At 40.5% G+C, this 20,341-nt stretch overlaps 1 protein-coding gene across 2 annotated transcripts in view; it reads left to right on the top strand.

The window, feature by feature from the left end:
- The window catches only part of LOC103255420 (kalirin), a 234,685-nt gene that overhangs the window by 181,239 nt on the left and 33,105 nt on the right, over nucleotides 1–20,341 (top strand). For both annotated transcript variants that reach the window (XM_021710102.1, XM_021710103.1), the window contains exons 21-23: nucleotides 8,887–8,956; nucleotides 11,339–11,428; nucleotides 16,085–16,177. In XM_021710102.1, coding sequence (XP_021565777.1) covers nucleotides 8,887–8,956; nucleotides 11,339–11,428; nucleotides 16,085–16,177 — 253 coding nt within the window. The remainder of the gene's footprint in view (nucleotides 1–8,886; nucleotides 8,957–11,338; nucleotides 11,429–16,084; nucleotides 16,178–20,341) is intronic.

Raw genomic sequence — 20,341 nt, forward strand, 5'->3', positions numbered from 1 at the left:
TTTGCAATTAAGTACTATCTAACAGATAAACATACTCCTCTCATTTCTAGTGTACTCCAGAAAGAGAGTATGGGAGGAAGGGAGGAATATTGGGAGATTGAAAGAGAGAAGGATTAAGATCGACACTACGTACTACTAATTAACCTAATTACCTAAGTCACTAGGAAATTAGTACCTAGACCAAGGGTTATATGGTGAATAGGTTGCATATCTCAGCTAGATAGTATTGATCTGTCTAAACAGTGTCACTTTGAAAAATGGCAGCCAGGATTAGTTTTTTCTCTCTTGCTTTCTCTCTCTCTCTCTCTCTCTCTCTCTCTGTGTGTGTGTGTAATCTGTCTCAAAGAACTTGGTCCTCATAGGTATTGAATAGAGAAATTTCCAAGTTCCAAAACTTTAAAGAACGATTCAATATGTAGAATTTAATACCTACAGGCAGTAGTTTTAGCACAAACCGGAGGTTGAAGTAGAATAACTTAGCTTTGCCCTCCACTCTCTTCATTTTGTACTCCATCTCTTTATGCGTTATGAGATTTACTTATCTACACAAGACTTAGACCCATTTCTGTTGTGTTTTGCTGAGCATTCCTGGAGCACTCAGATATCAGAGTGTTTTCCATAAATAGATCCCGCCAACAGTGATGGTTTTGTTAATGCAGTCTCCTCACCTTTGCCTAGCCTACAACTTGTAATTCAAGAAAATAATCTGTCTTCAGCTTGCCTTGACTGTTAGATTCGCAGCTTTGGTAAAGACAGTTGTTTGTTCAAATGTTCATTGCCTGCAGTTTAATCTGAATTTTACTTCTTACTTTTCAGTTATTCGGAGATAGGATCGTACATGAGTCTGAGCAATAGCATTTTAATAAAACCTCTACTGCCAGGGGTCAGAGGGTCCTCTCAACTATCAAGTACAACCTTCTCCATTCGCAGATAAGGAGGCAGGCCCAGAGAGGAACCAATGACTTGCCCAATGTGTGCCCACCCCTCACCTCCAGATCTTAAAGACCAGATGTTAGATTCCAGGGATGGTCTCCCACTTCAGTGCTCTCTTCCCTTCCCCTACTCCATAGCCCATCAATTGTAGCTGCCAAATCTGGCTGGTTTAATCTACAGCTAACCAATTCCCATGTGGACCCCCAAATGTGACAAACATTTCTACCTATTTCTCCCACAGATATGTCATTCTGTTGCCACACCCCTACAATAATTACCTGAGATCTGTTTTCAGCAAGGATTGGAGACCAACAACCAAGGCTAAATATTCCCTCTGCACCCTCCCTCCCTCTAGGCCTGGCCGGAAGCTAATAGATTTGGCCCTGGCCACTAGCCACTGTACTCCCAGCCTTGTGTTCCTGCCCAAGACTGGGGAGACAGGGCCAGAGCTGTGTGGGACTAAGCTGGGAGCACTGGCCAGGAGCATTGGAGGTGAGCAGAAGGGGTGAAGTCAACAAAGGGGAGGGGGAGGTACCCTGGTGAGGGACTGAACAACAGCCACATTTCTGTCATCTTCCCAGAATTCCTCCTTTGGGCCAGACTTGTGCTAGTTTGGAGATGAAGCTGGTATCCAGTGATCAAACCCATGCTCTGCCCTCTGAGTTCTGAGAATGATGTACTTATCTGTGATAAGGTAGTGGAGGGGCAACAAGTACAATTCAAAGGAGCAAAGAAAATAGCCTCAGTAGAAGCAGTAGAAAAGGCCTCATGGAGATGGGGTGTTTGATATAAATTTTAATTGATGAGTGGGATTTTTACAGCAGAGATGGCTTCCTTGATAATGAAGTAGAGTTTGAACAAATTTCCCATCTGGGAGGAGAATGGTGAAGCCCAGCAGGGAACCTGGGAGAGACAATGGGGAGCAGTTTGTGAGTGGGACTCAACCCTGGGTCGAGGAGCATGGGTAGAGGTCCTGCTATCACAGACCCAGTCAGGTTGTATTCCCTCACATCTGTGTCTATGAGATGGGGGTGGAGGGTGGGAGAGGTGGTAGATAGAGGCAGTGCAAGTCAGGAACAGGATGGGGGAACACAAAGGAAAGGAGGAGAGAGACAGAGTGAGTTGGGAAAATGGGTTAAAATACACGGACAGAGGATAAGTGAAAGAGAACAGTAAGGGGGCGGGTAATAAGGGGCAAGGAAGAGATGGGAAGGTGGGAAGAGCGAGAAAGGGAGGTGGGTAATAGTGGGGGAAGAGTGAGTGGGTGGGTGGATAAGTAGGTAGGTCTAAGGCGGGGGCTCTAGAGGAGGGGGAGGGGATGAGGAGAGGGAAATAGATGGATAAAGTCCTGCACCTCCCTGGGGCTACCGTCCTAATGCAGGCAGGGGAATGAGCAAGGTGGTATTTTTCCAACTTTTTTTTTTATCATGAACCAAAGAAAAAGCTTGTACATTGCGTCCTCATATACACATGCTTATACACTATATATAACAGGGAAATTAACATTTTGCAAAACAACACCCTCACTGTGTGTGATACACTGTGATCTCTCTCCCTCTGCCTCTGCCTCTCCCTCTGCCTCTCCCTCCTCCTCCCCCTCTCCCTCCTCCTCCCTGTCTCTTTCCCTCTCTCCCTCTCTCCTTAATGCTAGTTGCCACCCATAAATTGATTTTACAAGCCCTTAAACACAATGGGTGTTTAAGGGCTTGTAAAATCGCACAGAAAGGCACTGGCTCCACCAGGTGGTGAGCAAAAGGATGTGCAGCTCAGGGCCCCAGGGACAGGGCCACCCTGCCCACTGCTGCTGCCTTTTCCTCCTCCTTTGCCTCTCCTACCCCTTCCCAACACATAGACCTTGCTTAAAATGCACAGGCTTTCTAGGCTTCATCTCCCAATGCCTTTGATACTAGTTGTATCCCATTTGCAAAAAAGCACAGAATTACTAGCTGGAAAAGCCTGGAAGAAATGCTTAACAATAATCTAGTTCTAATCCCCTGCCTTACAGAAACGAGTTTACAGAGGTTTGTGACCTGCAGGTTTTTGGTTGGTTTTTGTTTTGTTTTGTTTTGTTTTTGAGTCAGGGTCTTACTGTCACCCAGGCTGGAGTGCAGTGGCATGCTCACGGCTACCCCAGTATCAACCTGCTAGGCTCAGGCAATCCTTCCACCTCAGCCTTACAAGTAGCTGAAACTACAGGAACATGCTACCATGCCCAACTAATTGTTTGGTATATTGTAGAGACGAGGTCTTGCCAAGTTGCCCAGGCTGGTCTTGACCCCCTGAACTCAGTCAATCCTCTTGCCTCAGCCTCCCAAAGTACTGGGATTACAGGCGTGAGCTACCACACCCAGCATCAATTTTCTTAATGGTCAAATGTTAAGGAAATAAGAGGATAGAGATCTGTTGTGATTTTGGGGGAGTCCTGAATCCACACTATGAGTAATATCTACAGGCCTCACAAGCCACCAGAGGTGCCCCATGCAAATGTAGCTGTGGTCTTGTTGTTTGTTTGTGTTTTCAGTAAACTGTCAACATTGGGGCTGATTATAGATATTGGGGAACACCCAAAGCAAGGCAAAGTCTGAGTATTTGATTTGGACATGCCAAGGTCATGTTAATTTTGGTTTTATACTCACTTCTTAGCACCCATTCCTAGTTGTTAAACCTTAAGGAGATGAGTAACATTAAATGTGAGATTAACTTTTTATATTTTATTTTATTTTATTTTATTTTTGAAAATAGGATTTATTGAGAGGACAGAAAAGTTCCCAAAGTGGAAGGGGACCCGAAAGCGTTGCCCAATATTTCATTTTAACATTAAACTTATTTATTTATTTCATTTTAACATTAAACTTGGTGTATAGTTGTGCAGGTAAGGTTTATTTGTCTGATCTCACAAGTTAGATAAAATAAGGAAATATTGGTAAGACCTAGTTAACAGGTAGCTATGCAGCAAAATAGATTTTACTGCTTGAGGGTAAAGGCTGAGGGTGGGTTGTGCTGAATGGGAGTCTAGCCCTGCATATCTTTCCCCTTCATCTCTAACCTGGGCTAAAGTTTCTGGTGTGACATGAAGGGACAAAACCAAGTGTTTCTCATGGCTCCACCTTGGTGAACAAACTGTGCTGGAACTGTTCCGTGAATAATACAGCACCTTCCCCTGAGTGTGTATAATCCTCCATTTGTTTAATATCTGCCCCAGTATGCTAACCAGCTGTCTTAGCCCCTGCAGTTTATAGCCTCCTATATTCTAGGCTCTGAATCTGTCTGATCGTTAAGAGTCTTCAGAAATAATCTCTAGCTCCACTTGAAAGAAGCAGTAACCCAGCCCTGCTTTGAAAAGAAGACAGTGTCCTGGACTTACCACAAATAAGTGAACCTGACATCTTTTCCCCCACCCTATTTCCAGCTTAATTTTTAATGCATGCTCCTCTTTCTCCTCTTGCCATGGCACCCTCTCCCCCTTCTCACAACCTGTGGCATTCCAGTAAACACTTGCACATGCACACACAAGGTCACCAAATAGACATCCCCCTGTAGATGCAGAGTACACCCTAAATATAAACGGCTGTCTGCTAGGCAAAGTTGTCAGTCCTTCAATGAAGGATGCATTCAGAGAGAAAAACACAATAACTTGAGTACCTTTAGGATAGTGCTATTCCCATAATACTTAAAGCCAAAACTTAGAAAGTTTCCTATCAAGAAATTCTAGAGAAATCCCATTTCCTGGGATTCTGTGCAAGCCAAAGGGAAGCATTTTCCTCATAAAGTAACTGTGTAATATAAGTTGTATTTATTTCTTAAAGAACCCCAAATTCAAACTCTTGTTTTGCTCATTTGTCTACAGTGGATAATTATTGGTATAGTGAGGGACAAGTTGTCACTGTAGAACAGCCAAGGTTAAATACCCACCATTTGCAGAGTCTTGTGAGTTGTTGTGCTTTAATTTAAGCTCACTGTGTCCATTTGAAGTAGGTGGAAAGATATTGAGCAGACTTACATAACATCATCAAGAGCTTCAAATTAAAAAGCAAAATAGAGTTCAATATTGCCATTTACCTTCAACAGTCACACTGAGATTGTAGTGAATATTGTACTCAAAGTTTTGAATCAATATGCCTAGCACAAGCTAAATCATTTTTTAATTCTTAGCTTTTTCTCTCCAAATTAAATCATACAGAGCCAATGTAGGATTTGCCATCTGGAAGCATGCTGGAAACTAGGGCAGATGCCTTCAAATGGCAATCTGTGGACTGGATATCTGGGAATTACTCAGGAAGCTTTTCTAAAGAGTGCAGTTACTCAGATTATAACCCCAGGGGGCAATGAAAAGGCAGGTGCGGGGCTACTAATTGGAGTTTTCCAAGATTGTTCCTTGAAGCAAAATCTGATCGTCCCCCAAAAGTGTTACACTCACAAAGAAGTTTTAGAAGCACTGCAAAATTGACCTACTTCAGAGGTTTACAGTTTACCTCATTTTATTACAGGATTTGGGAAGTCCTTCAGTAAAGAAACCAGTTTAGCCCAGCATTTTCCAAATTTAAATGATAGGTGACCCTGGAATCCAACTTTTGTATAATACCCAATCGAGATTTTCCCCGGATATGGTTTAAGGGAAGGTAGCCTGCTATAGATTTTTCAATGGGGACTTGGTGGAGAAAGCTCCCTGGGTATAAGTCTCCAGGAATGGTGAAGATATGTATATTTATCAGAGAATATGTGTTATTAAGATTGAGAAGCACTGATCCTGAAGAATTACTGTTTATTTAGTACCTACTGTGTGCCATGCCCTAGATTGGATTCTTTCACCTATAGACTTATTAAATCTTCACAAGCACCCTGCAAGTTTGTTATTTAAAGAGGAGGGAAGTGAAGGTTTGGAACACCCCTTCAAACTGTGACCAGTTGTGAACTCTGGTTCTTTCACTTGTGAGAGGAAAGGAACTAGAGACCTGGGATGAATAGAAGGGTGAGCTAGTGATGGCTTCATTTTACAGAAAGTCATTACTTCTGGAAATCATATGCTATGCATTTAATTCTGGTTAAAGTGTTTTGAGAACTTTCAAACTATCACAAGAGTCAGGGGATTGCTCTATTTAAATTAGTAGGATTTTTAATAAAATTGCTTGCCCTGTCTTCATCTGGATCAATTATCATTTATGTAGGTACAATTACCACTGTTTGTTTAAATTTGACCTTAAGTGACCAGGCCAACTGACCTTGGGTTATAAGTCAAGGAAAAGGAGAAAGTCATCCTGGGTGTCCTTGTAACTTCTGAAATAAGAATGTAATTTTATATCCTATATAAAGGACAGCCTGATTCAAGTTGTTTTACTATTTCTTTGATTATCCTTAAAAGAGAAAGGGCAGCCAGAGATGGTGGCCCACGCCTGTGTAAAGAACACCTCAACACTTTCCAAAAAAACTACTTCTGAAGACATTGTACATTCCATTATGTAGTGCTCCTTGGGATAAAGGACCATATAATAAACGTAGTTTAGTAGTCAATTCCAAAGATCAAAAAATAATATATTTACATATAAACATACATATTTATGAATATGTACCTATGTGTGTGCATGTATATGTATATATGATGATGAACCAGATTGCTTCTTTTTGTAACAAAAAAATATGTTTCCCTTTAGGCCTTGAGCTAAATTTGATCCTCAATTATAACCTTACATAGTACTTTTTCCTATTTCTATTTTAGAAGTCATGTTAAATACATGTTAAATTAGATGTGTCACCTATAGTCCTTTGAAAAGTAGCAATAAATATGACAGTTCATTGATTTTGAGCACTATTTGCATTTCTAAAAACTAAACTGCATTATAATTACTCCATTTAGGTCAGGGTATTTAAAATTCACACATTTAAGGAGAAAGATAATTATTGCCAAAATTTTTAAGTGACTTTTTTCTTATTACTAAAGCAATGCCCATTTATTGTAGAAAAGTTTAAATTACAGATGGACAAAGAAAAAGTCATCTGTAATCCCACCAATCATTATCAGCACTTTTGCTTTCCTAATAGAATTTGTCAACTATTTTTTAATTGCACTGTGTTTTTAAAACTCAAAACAACATACTTCTATGTCATTGAAGGAGGAAAATATGTGACACGTATATGATATCCTTAACCACTTATGCAATTAAATATAAGATACTGCCAAATGTGTGGACAATAGGAGCTAGGCTGAGTAAATCAAATCAAAATAATTTTTTCCCTAGGGCAGAGTTAAGTAGTGGAATGGTGCAGAACTGCTTTATATATTTTGACATAAGTTTTGAAGGAAATGCATTCACATGATTTTAAAATCAAAATTAGGTAGAAAAATAAACATTAAGAAATCTCACCCACTATTCTTTCACCGTGCTCCTTCCCTTGGTTTCCTATGTCAATGACTTTTATTCATTTCTTGAATTGAAAATAGGTATATATATTTTCTACTTAGACCAAATGTAGTATATTATATACATTCTTCCACACCTTGCTTTTTCCACTTAGCTTGTTCTGGAGTTCTTCCATTTGAAAACAGAAAGCTTTGTCATTTTTTAAAATTATTACATAGATTTCACTTCTGTGGATGTACCATAGTTTAAATACTCTGCTCTCTACAGAATTTTTTTACTATTATAAACAGTGTCATACTGTATACATGCATGTATATATGCCATCTGATTGTGTCAATAAAACTACAGAAAATTTTCTAGAACTAAAATTATTGAGTCAAAAGATAGGTACATGCCTCAGAAGAAGGAACAGGTAAAAATAAATAAAATTTTTAAATAAATACAATTTCTTTAAAAGATGAGTACATTTGTGTGTAAAGATTACAGTACTTCCCACTTCCATCAGCATGTGTCCCCGAAGCCTCATAATTATTTTTATTTGAAAAACATAGTGTGATGTTTTTAAAAAATCAAATTCTCTTCAATAAAGCTGGCGTGTTAAAACTTATATTATCCAGGCCAGGCTTGGTGGCTCAGCCCGTAATCCCAGCACTTTGAGAGGCCAAGGCGAGTGGATTGCCCGAGCCCGTGGGTTCGAGACCAGCCTGGGCAACTTGGCAAGACCTCGTCTCTACAATAAAAATTTTTTTTAAATAGTCAGGTGTGGTAGCTCACATCTGTCCTTTCGGCTACTCAGAAGACTGAGGCAGAAGGATCGCTGGAGCCCAGAAGGTCAATGCTGAGGTGGCCGAGAGCATGCATGCCACTATACTCCAGCCTGGATGAAGGAGTGCAACTCCAACTGAAAAAAAAAAAAGAAAGAAAGAAAAAACTTATATTATCTGAACCCAAACCAATTAATACATTAATCTGAAGTCAGTGGAATCATTTCTTTATTACTTATTAACACAGGAAGGAGCCATGGTAGAGATATTCACATTGGCAAATAATTCAGTAGTAATTCAGTTCCACGTTGGAATATATTGTGAATATGTGGAATATATATAGTTTTCCCCATTGAAATTTCTTTCCTAAAGATAGTGTAAGGCATTAACTTGAACTCAGTTTTTAGCTCAAACTGGCTACTGGTGGAAGAAGAAGACTAAGAATTAGAAAGAGGCCAATGCAGGATTAAATATTTTTCTACTTTATCTGTGGAGATCATGGATGATATTTTTATTTTATTCATAGTTACTGATTTAAGTTAAAAATATTTTTATTTTTTTCATAGTTGCTGATTTAAGTGCAATATTTCATTATTTATTTTCACCCCAAGTGTGAATCTCTGAAGAAAATAATGCTTTAAGTAGCACTAATGAATCAATTAACATACATTTTAGTGAAATTAGTTCCAACTGCACCTCACTGTGTATCACTTAGACAGTGGAGAAGCCATATGTCAATAATTGAGGCTTACAGTTGTATTGAACTCAGACAATCCTCTGAGGGGAGTCAGCTGTACAGAGGTGTCTGATTCAGCCTTTCTCTCCCTTTGCAGCATCTTCCTCAAAGAGTTGGAGAAGTACGAGCAGCTGCCTGAGGATGTGGGACACTGCTTTGTCACCTGGGTAACCAACCTGAAATTCTTCTCCCTTTGTCCACACTCCCAAAAGGGTATATGGCACCACTCTTTGGCACCTGACCTGAAGATTGGTGTCACTGCCAGTCACACAGAACCAGGGACTGAGGAGAGGGGCCATAAGTAGGTATGAGAGAAGCAGATCATCCCTGAGGAGCAGAACCTTCTTGGGAAAAGTTCTCAGGTAGTGTGTCCAAGCTCCATCTTGAGCTCTCTAAGAAGAACTACCTAAAACTTTGAGATCAGGAGAGTGGAACAAGGTTATCACCCCTGGTAAAGGAACTACACCAGCTCAGTCTACTAGTTATTTTTACAAGATGTGGATTAGGGAGTTCGAATTAACTTAGGGAGCCACCTAATTATTGGTCACATTTTCTTCTTTAGTAGATCAGAAAAGACTCTTGGGTATCCATCCCAGTTATGACCTGCAAGATGAGTGTCTAGTCATCCTCTTTCTTGGTGCCATTGTCATGGGCCAAGTAAATGGGCTGAATGTATTAGGTGCTAATTAGATAAACTGAAGCATTCATCTTCATTACGATCTCTACTCCACATTATTCTGAGCTCAGGCTCATGTATAGTATATGAATGCAAAGATCTCCAGGGAAGTCCACTTAGGACACAGAGTGCAACTAAACATGGAAGTCCTTCCCCAGGGTCAGAAGTTCTACTGTTTAATAATTACCTGACTATAACTTCCACTCAAAAGGTGCTCATTACCTTTCAGCATGTCTTCATGAGGGTTTATGCCCTCAACAGCCCTATGGAATAGGCAGAACTATGTCTATATTTAGATTTTAAAGATGGGAACATCTCAGATAAAGTAGGAGGTTGACTAAGTTCACTGACATGAAATAAATATCACAGCCAGTCGCACAACTCAAGAGCTGACTCCCAGACAAGCATTCTTTTCAGGTTTGCTTTCAAGCATACTCTCAGACTACCATCTTATTTTGTTATGATCCATGTTCTACTTTTTAAAACCTGAGCCAATGCATGGCTTACATTAGTGCTGATAAATAATTTATGGCCCCTTGCACAGCCAACACAGAGAATAACAAGATTGTCTGTTAAGTAAAGGGATTTTTTTTTCATCCTGTTTCATGCAATTTGTGGATTTCCTTTATAATCAATCATAAGTATGATTTGTCATCATCTCTTAGGGATGATGGATAACCTCCTAGGTAGTATATAACCCTGAAAATTGGTTTCAGAAAACCTTTGGTGATTGGATAAAGTATTCCCCTTTTGCCAAGAATTATCCCAAAGCAACTTTCTTAAGTCTCATAATCTTAATATATGAGTGTAGTACAGGAATGAAGGGTAGAAAGAGTTATGTGATGTATTGAAAGGCAGTGGTTAAGTCCAAGAAGCCTAAAGGCAGATTGCCTGAGATTTACTGCCAGCTAACTGTGGGAATTTAAAGTCTGTTAACCAATCTGTGCCACAGTTTTCTTGTCTGTAAATTAGGGATAATAACAGAACTCTCTGTGTAGGTTTCTCATGAGGACCAAATGAGTTAATATATATAAAGCACTTAGAACAGCACTAGCATAAATGAAGCCTGCTGTAATGAACACATGTTTAGGCTTCTCTTTCAGTAGAAAACATCATCCCAGATTTCCAAAGACATGAAGAGTAGCATTTCACCAAATGAAAAAGTATTTGGTGGAAAATACACATACCTTTCCCAATAAAAAGGGTGTATAACACTAACCTAGAGAGTCTTAACTTTCCCGGTAAAAAAGGGTTTTTGACATTCGCCCAGCCACAAGGGTTTTGGCTTGAAGTAACAATCTGGTTAGGAACCATTGTTCAGACTCTGCCCCAAGGGGTCACTCTGTTTTCTTTTCCCTCACCGTTGCTTCTGGGACGTTAGGGATGAAGGTGTAGTTGCCTGACATGCCCCCCAATCTCTCTCCAGTAAAGACATTTGGAGTACAAGCAGAACCACCTCTGAGATTATACTTTATTTTCATTCTTTGTTTTTGGATTTAAAGCAAATGCTGTCCTTTTTCAAAATGAGGAGCATGACTGTGGGTAACCCCAGAAAGGGGGGGAGTAATCTCTAAATAAATTCTGTCCAACTTCAGAATACTTTAGGATATATGAGTTGGTTTTTCTAATTCTTTCTAGCAGAGACTGGTATTACACTGAGCTCACTTTCAGCAAGCTTTCTCTACTTGCCAATAGGAGAAGAAAAACATCCCAGTGTCTGTCAGAGGACCATGGGTCGATGAGCACAGAACTTCCAGGCACCTATTTCTGGGGGTTTAACTGTACAGGCCTTGCCAGGCTCTTCAGTGCAGAGGACAGGAAGCAGCAACTAATGGATGCTTATCTGTTATTATCTTTGTTTTTGTTTTTTCAGGCAGACAAATTTCAAATGTATGTCACCTACTGTAAAAACAAGCCTGATTCCAACCAGCTTATCCTGGAGCATGCGGGCACCTTCTTTGATGTAAGCTGTGGTTTTCCATTCTTGAGCAATTGAGGAGCAGTTGGGAATTCTTCTCTGCATTGGGATCATGGGTGTTGAACTATCCTTGTTCCTCATTTTTCTTTGCTGTTCATGCCAAACCTTACGCCTAGAGAAAAACAAAAACAGTGTCTGTCTTCTGTTTTACCCCATCCCATCTCAATGGCTGTGATTTTGGACAAGACAATTTTGTCTCCATGCCTGGACACCAGAACTAGCTAGGCATAAGTCTCATGTGTAGAGGAGACCCACCATGATGCATCTGTTGATTAGGATATTTCACTTCAGCTTTATATACAGCTCCCACAAATGTAGTGGTTCTCAGAGTGGGATCCTTGGACCAGCCACATCAGCATCACCTGAGAACATGTTAGAAATGCAAATTATTGGACCCTACACCAGATCTACTGAATTAGTATCTCTAGAGTGGGGACCACCAATGTGAGTTTTAAGGAGGCCTGTGGGTAACTCTGATGCCCACTCAAGTTTAAGAATCACTTCTCTAATACAATTGTTTCAACCTTGGCTATTCATTGGAATCACCTGGGAAGCTTTGTAAAATTCTGGTTCCTGAGACCCATGTCTAAGATTCTGATGTGATTGGCCTGATAGTGGCATGTCTAAAGTTTCTGATGAGAGTGTTGTGCCACGGGGCTGAACACTTCTGCTATGACAGAAGCCAAGAGAAGAGTGAGGGCCAATATGCCTCATCATAGCCTCTGGTTTTGAATGAAGACACAATTCTGTTGGTAAATGATGGGATAAATCTGTTGAGTGCTGGTCCCCAAAGAGAGTGACCTGTTGGCAATAGGGTAAACAAAATCAAATGGATCACTGCAGCATTCAAAGGATGAACAAGAGGAGGATGAAATTAGGGGAGGGGGGATTAGCAAGTTCCATGAGAGACAGACTGTGGCAGTGATGGCTATTTTGGTAGTCATATCAGAAGTGACAGAAACTTGAGATTCACAACCTCTTGAAGTTATCAGACTAGGTTTCTGCCTACCTGTTTTTCTTCCTTTCATAAATATTTGGATGTCTACTATATGCAGGATGGTAGGCTAGGCCCCATGGAGAATACAAAGACATTTAAACATGGTTCCTGCATTCACGTTTACAAAATAAAGCTTCCCTGAGCATCTTTCTAGCCCAGGACCGCCATAACAAAAACAATTATCTTGTTGCTCAGTAAAGAACTGACACTTGAATAAGAGAAAGCCAAATGCGGAAAAAGTATACATGATTTTTTTTAAATGGGTCATGAATATGAAAATGGTCCTATGTGTCCCAAACTGGAATTTCTGGGGGCTAGATTTAGTGAAACAAGAACCCAAGAAAAATGTTTCTCTAACCTGATATTTATTGGCTATAAAATGGAATGCTCTATATCACAGTTATCTTTGATTGATAATGTTTTTCCTTTAATATGCTTCTAGTGGATTATTCATTAACAGTGTCCAGAAGGGTTTTTTTGAAGTTTTAAATGCACTGTGCCCTATCTTCCACTTAGCATTTTTCTGACATGCATGTCTTGTGCTCTGAGCATAACTCACTCCTCTGCTTCCTTATCATCACACCTTTCTCTCCGCCTAGGATGGATTCTGCCCTCCACACAACATATACTCTTCAAAACTCTTCCTCTCCTTTAAAGGTCAAAAGCTGCCTCTTGAATGAGTCCTTTGTCTGCACATATTGTACTTTGTATCTCTGCTATAGCATTTGTAACAATCTGCCTTTTGGCAGATTCACAATGTACCTTTCTGTTACAAACCCTCCCTTCCCCGGTGAGCTCCTTTGAGGACTGATGGTCTGCCTGATTCATATCTCAGTGCCTGGTACTGAACATATTTTACTTTACTCCTATATGCCTCACATCCCTCTTTCTAGCCAATTTCTAGACTTTGACTGATAAATAAGACTCACCCCCACACACAGATTTCCCACCCTCCCCCGCCATTTCGGCCAATGGAAACCAGAAGACCAGTCCAGTAGGAATTCTTCAAGTCTGACCTGGAGATGGGGAGGGCAAGCGGTAAACTATGGATTGTTCCCAACACTTTCTAGAAAGCATAATCTTTGTAGCTTATTTTCATTTCATCAGAAGCGTTTCCCTAGGTTCTACACTTAGGTACCAACTTTAGGCCCTCATCCCATAAAAGAGATAAGCTCTTGCAAAAGCCATTTCTTAATATCCATTACTAATAGCCATTTCTTAATATCCATTAATATCCAGAACACTGAAAATTAAAGTCCTAGAAAGGCCCATGCATTCAAATGATCTAGGATTTTTTACCCTAAATGTGGGAACAGTATCGGAGTGACGTCTAAGCTTGGTTTAGCCACTGAGGGCAGCTCCTTACTTGCTGCTCATGTGCAACCTTCACAGAGCTGGGCTTTTTTGTCAAGGAGGGAAGAGTGTCATAGGTGCCTTGTTGCCTGCTCTCTTGCCAAAGTCCCCAAATAAATTCACAGGGTTTAGTTGCCCAAAGAGATTCAAACTGTCCGCTCTTGGCTCATCATCCTTGAACAAGTCTTGTTGTAACTACACATCTTTAGGGAACAGGCAAATGAGTGAAAAAATTACTACTTTCTGGGATAGCTGATGGAAAATGGAATTATTTTAAAATTATTGTTCTCTCTCTTTTACCCTCCTTCATAGCCCCTTAGCAAGTTCGATTTAGTCTCTCTTCAAAATTATTTTATTCTTCCCAATGCTTTATTCTTACTAATTCCAGCCTAGAGTAAGAACACCTCAACTTTTTTTAAAAAGCAAATAACAGCTTTATTGAGATATTATTAGATACCATGCAATTCACCCATTTAAAGTATATAATACAGTGGTTTTTCATATACACATAGACATGGGCAACCACCCCTGCAGTCAATTATGGGACATTTCTCACCTCAAAAAGCAAGCCTGCATCCTTTAGTCATCACCATACCCCAGCCTCTACCACAAGCCCCCAGCCCTAAACAACCACTGATCTACTCTCTGTCTCTGCAGATTTGCCTTTTCTGGATGTTTCATAAAATGGAATTTCATACTGTATGGTCTTTTGTGACTTAGCATAATGTTTTCAGAGTTTATCCATGTTGTTTCATGTATCAGTACTTCATTATTTTTTATTACTAAATAGATATACTACATTTTCTCCCATTCATCAGTTCATGGACACTTGGGCTATTCATGCCTGGACATATGTTTTTATTTCTCTTGAGTATATACCTAGAAGTAGAATTGCTGGATCATGTGGTAACTTCACATCTACACACCTGGGCTTTTGCAATAACCCTCTAGTTTGTCTCTCTCTGTCTCTCTATGTCCCCAACCCCTACTTCCTCCATGTTGCCATTAGGTGCCCATTACTCCTTCTGAAACATTACTTTCACCATGTGTTCATCTTCTTAAGACCTGTAACATTTTACCACTGAAAAACTTATCATCATATCCTAACTCTTTAACTCAGCCCCACCACTGACCTAACTAATCTTGCCTATCTAACTCTCTTTTTCACTCCTTATAGAATCTGGGTATGCACCCTCTGTACCATTCCAGCATGGTCCTCATTATCGTCTAAATACACAATGATTATTCCAGCCTGAATATTTTGCATTTGGTATTCTTCCTTTAGAGAGTGCCATTCCTCCAACTTCCTACTTAACCAACCGCCACCTAGCCTCTAAGTAGGGCTTTATCTCTACTAACTACTCCTGACTACTCCCAACACTGTAATCTCTCTCAGTTCTTATTATAATACATCCTCTAGTGTCCTTATTGTACTCAGGTTTATATGTATTTAGTATGCTCAGCTAGAGTGTAAGCCTTCTGAGGGCAGGTACAAAAATGTGCCCCTCTCTGACCTTTATAACCCTAGACTTTGAGGAGCAGATGATCATTTTGGAGGAGGATAGAGAGTAGATTAAAAGGAGAGACAAGAGGCACAAACAGCCCTCAGAAGCCATGGCCTTTGCCTGGGCATGATGATGTCTGTGGAAATGAAGAGGAAAGGTTTGTCACCAGGGATAGCAAGGGGGAAATGACTAAAAATTGGTCTGTGGCTTCTAGCTCAGGAAACCTGAAGGATGAGGGAGGTGCCATTGATCACAATGAAAATTTTATAAGAGATGATTCTCAGTCGGGATGCTAGAAGAGATGTGTCCTTGTGCTATTTTAAGAAGACTGAGGGCAGATAAAGGAGGAGTCAGGATAGAAATCTGAGCCTCATTATCACCTTGGCTTTCATCTTCCCTTTGATCCCTCTTTTATTTCCCCTTGTTTTGGGTTCATTTCCTTTCACTTCCACTTCTTCACCTCTCCTTTACCCTTTTGTCTGTTATTTACCTTAGCACTCTCTTGTTTACTTTTATCTTTCTCCATTTTTGCTTAATTTGTTTCTGTTTTGCAAATCCTCTTCTTTCCCAAAAGCCGCTCCCTTTGTGCCATTTCTCCTGTTTTCTTTCTATACATGTATCTTGGTCTCTTTTGTTCCTTTCTATTCCCTCCTCCCTATCAAAGATCATTTTCTCCTAATTGCCTACCATCTTTTCTCCCCTCTTTTGACCCCTACCTACCTTCTACCAACACACACACCCATATGCCCAGGCATGTCTAATTACACCTCGTTCTCATCCCTGCAGGAGATACAGCAACGGCATGGCCTGGCCAACTCCATCTCTTCCTACCTAATCAAGCCTGTCCAGAGGATCACCAAGTACCAACTGCTCTTGAAGGTACCCCCCTCCCCTACTAGATCTCCCTCCACTACACTGCCCAGGACAAGGAAGTTCCAGCTTTGCCTATAAGGATGAGAAAGCTTCTACCTGAAGACGTTTCTTCTGCCTAGAGCACAGCTTCAGAGATGAGTTCACATTGGCACCGCTGTTCTATACCATTGAATTCCAGAGGTCCATTTGGGGGCACAAAAAGGAGAAATGGGAGCAGGAATAAGTTGTGACTATTTTCCTTTCTATCCACCACTGTACAACTTTTATCTATTATTCCCTCCAGCACTGGCTGGCTTCTAGAGACTTTCTTGTCCCCAATTCCTGAAGCAGATTCCTCCTGGTAGTCCCCATTTTTTATAGAATCAAAGGGTCAGGGTCTTAAAGGCAGTGCCAGTTGACATGGGTTATAGATGCCAGGATGGCACCTACCATTCATTGCCTGAATCTCTATGTTTGTCAAGACTATGAGGTTTTTGAGGGGAAATAGTTAAAGGGTACATATTAAAACACAATGGTACTCCTATATCTGTAGGATTCCATATGTTAGAGGTTCTCCTGAAGCCAACCAAGAGATTTGGATTTTCTTTCAAAATCTTTTCTCAAAAAGTCAAATAACCAAATTATGTAAAACATTAAGTAATTTGGGTTGATCCTACTCATGCACTGATACTTTGAAATGATGACATTCCCCCTCCTTCCAAAAGCCTGGGAAATCGACATAGATGATCTGTGACTGTCTGTATTATTTCTTAAGTTTCCTTCATCTGGAATATTTTGCTGGTAATTCCTATAATGCAAAGAGTAAAGGGATAGTGGGAGCATGTTATAAGCACATAATGTAGTTTCAGATAAAATCTAATGAAATTCAGCTCATGTTTAGAGATGCTTGCAAAATCTTGCATATTCTAGCTGCACTGAATCTGAAAACCAGTCTAATTTCAAACCTAGGGTTCTTGTCACACTTGAGTGAGCCCACCATTCCTGGCCCATGGGGTCTCCGTGGCTTAGCACTTGTGGTTCTGTGATGAGAGGCCTGGGGCAGTGGTGAGGTGAAGGGACAGGAGTCTGTGCTTTGGTCATTGCTTCTGTCCTCTGGGTCAGAGTAGGGCCGTGTAACGTCATTTCACCATCTCCAAGAAGAAACTACAGGCTTCTGCCTCCAGGTCTCCAGCCATCCAACCCTGCAGAAACAGCCTAGAGAGTTGCTACTGGGTGTCACACCCTTGGCCTTTAGTGAGGACTGGTGTAAGAAATGGCAGTGCTCAGATATCTCAGCGGTTTCAGCAATACCACTTTTGCCTCTTTTAAAGACTTACAGAAATTCTCATAAGATCTCAGACCTCTCTTCTGAAAAATGGGTGTACTTTCTATCTTCAAACGACAGATGCTTTAGGCTCATCTTTGTTTTGGCTATCCAAAGTTTTGTGGTAGCTTCTCCGTAGCCCAGATTTCCATGTATAGTTATCTTCTCCTTTCCTATCCCACTTAATGCTTGATCCTCTTCTGAATTATTCTTCTTCTGCTAGTAGACATTTTAAAATTGATTTTTCATGGTTTTTACTTATGTATCCCAAAGGACTTTCAGGAATTGGTGAGATTGTGTATTTAAAAAGAAAACAAACAAAAAAACAGTACTCACCTGGTGTGGATTCACCTGTCCACACTGCCAGTGTCTTAAATCAACTATGATGCAGTTCTAACAGCAATATAGCTTCTCACCTCTTCCTTTTAATCCTATAAGGCTGAAGCTCCCTGGTATTAATGATGTGACTCAGACAGGGGAAGAAAGTGGAGAATGGGATAGACCACATTGTGTTCTGCTGATGGCGGGGTAGGCTCTGGGCTTTTATTCTGGAATTGGTTGCTTTAGGAAGAGATACCTGAGCAGGCAGCTAAGAAGTAGGAAAATAAAGTAGCCGGAAGTTGATTATGAGGAAGTTGTAATATGTTTTTTAAAAAGGTAATTTTGGCCTCTTTCAAATGTGCTGGAGGCAGAGTGCCTGCTGAGTAAGAGAAAAATAGTTTGAAGAGCTTTTACTGTAAATAAATAATATGGGATTTATTTTCTTAGTTTTACTTCAAATAAATTGTTATTTAATTTTCAGTATCCTCTGGACTTCATCACTTTAGGTGTTACATGGAAATAGAAACTCTATGTCAGTTAGAGTGCTCAATATTCTTCATGTAAATCTGCTACAGTCCTGCCAAAGGACTCTAAATTAAATGTAGAGTCCTCTCCTTATCATAAAGCCTAGCAAGGATCCAAGGAGAATTTATTGGCCCTGCTGGTAGATTGGTAGACTTGCTAAATTGCTTTGGGATATTAAACTAATTCGTGTTTTCTGTTGCAAACTGAAACACATTTCTTGTTTTCTCTTTTATGTTCTACCTTAGAAGTTCCTCTGATGATATATGAGAACAGATTGGGAGAGTTGAAATTGGGAAGGGGGTAGGAGAATAAGAGAACTTAGGACTGGCAAAAATAAATACAACTTTCTGAACAACAGTGACATTATACTGACTGGAATCAAGGACAGAGCTGAGAAACGATCACTTCTACCTCCCAGACGTGTGCTCTAGTCAGTTCACTTTTTCTTTGGACACTCAAAAGCTCCCTTATACCAAGATAACACTAAGGACTGACTTTTTATATCAGACTCTTGCTAATTAGATGCCTTACCAAGTCTAAAACTTTACCATCTTTTCAAGGAAACAATCCCAAAGTAGAGATCCAGGACCACCAGAGCAGCTCCAAGCCTTTCTCGCAGCATCAGGAGGTGCTCTGACCCAGATTAATATACAAGCTCTCGAAATGATCTATGTCACATTGTATCACTTGCCCTAAGAGAGCCATTTTGTCATGAAATGTGCGCATGTTTTACTTAGATAGTTGTACAACTTATGTGACACTTTCCAGAGAGTGCCATGACACTAAAGAGTCCAGGTTTGTTTACCATGAGAAGTACTAGACAGACCAGATACATCTTATTAAAAGCACTTCCTAGAGAATACTCTCCTGCCTGCAAGTTCTGTACCATTAGTTTGTTTGTCAGGAGAGCTGTCATTAACATGTTTACAGGCTTTGATCTGGTAAGCTTCTTTCCTTCTTAGAAATGCACTCCAACTCAACTACTCATCCCTTGTCCCCACCAGGAGAGAGGATGGATTGAAGATCTGTTGCTTAACAGTTTCCTTCCCAGTGTAAAAGTGAGCAAGATACTGTCACCTTGATAGGAAAAATAAAAAGACAGCATTCTTCTGGTTTGGGCAAAAGTCATTCCCAGTGATCTTATGATTCTCAAGACAGTTGAAAATGATCTTTTCCCCATCAGGCAGAAACGATGTATCTTTTATGGGAATGGTGATAACTGAATCTCCAATGAGCAAATTCAAGAGAAAGGGCATGCCCCCCAGCTCCCCAAAAAGCAAAGAAAGAGGGTATGTTTCTGGAAGGCTCAGCATGGTACAGGATCCAGGGGAGACAAGGTTGGTATGGTGAGAAGAGTGCTGAACTTGGATTCAGGAAACCCAGATTCAGCCCCCTGCATGTCCTCCACTGAGTTACATAACCTGAGGGAAATCACTTCACCCCCTCTTAATCATGGTTTCTTATCTGACAATTAAATAGTCTAGAATCCCATCTGTTGGCCCCATATTAGGCACTCCCAACCCCTGTAACCTAAAATCTTTTGTTACTCTGAAGTGTCATAAACCTATAAAGCCTCTAACGTCAGGCTGATCCCAGCAGGCTGGAAGTCAGCATTCAGACAGTTGAGCATGTAAATAAAAGTGCTGTCTGCAGTGGGTATGCAGGAAGATATGAGTGCTGTGTTCTGTAACATACCTCTGTCTTCTCTTTATTCTCTGTACTGAATTCCACCGTCCTGCACCTCTGTTCATATGCTTTGCCAGAATACTCCCTTCTCCAGGAGGGCAGTCCAAGGACAGAGATTGTCCTGGATACTGACTTATAGTTCTAGCCATTTTAGACATTGGGTTGGATTGCATTTGTTTAGGTAGATTGGGCTGAAGAGTCTCAGTCTGGAAGAAAAATAGAGGTTGAATTCTTTGGTAATAACCCTTGACCTCACATACTCCACTTTCCTTGTAGCTCAGAGGGAACCTTTGTGGAGACTAAAGCTGGTTTACAATTTCCTTAATGGGTTAGGT

The sequence above is a fragment of the Carlito syrichta genome, unplaced genomic scaffold (genome assembly GCF_000164805.1).
Source record: "Carlito syrichta isolate Samal-C Ts95f unplaced genomic scaffold, Tarsius_syrichta-2.0.1 Scaffold288107, whole genome shotgun sequence".
NCBI lineage: Eukaryota > Metazoa > Chordata > Mammalia > Primates > Tarsiidae > Carlito > Carlito syrichta.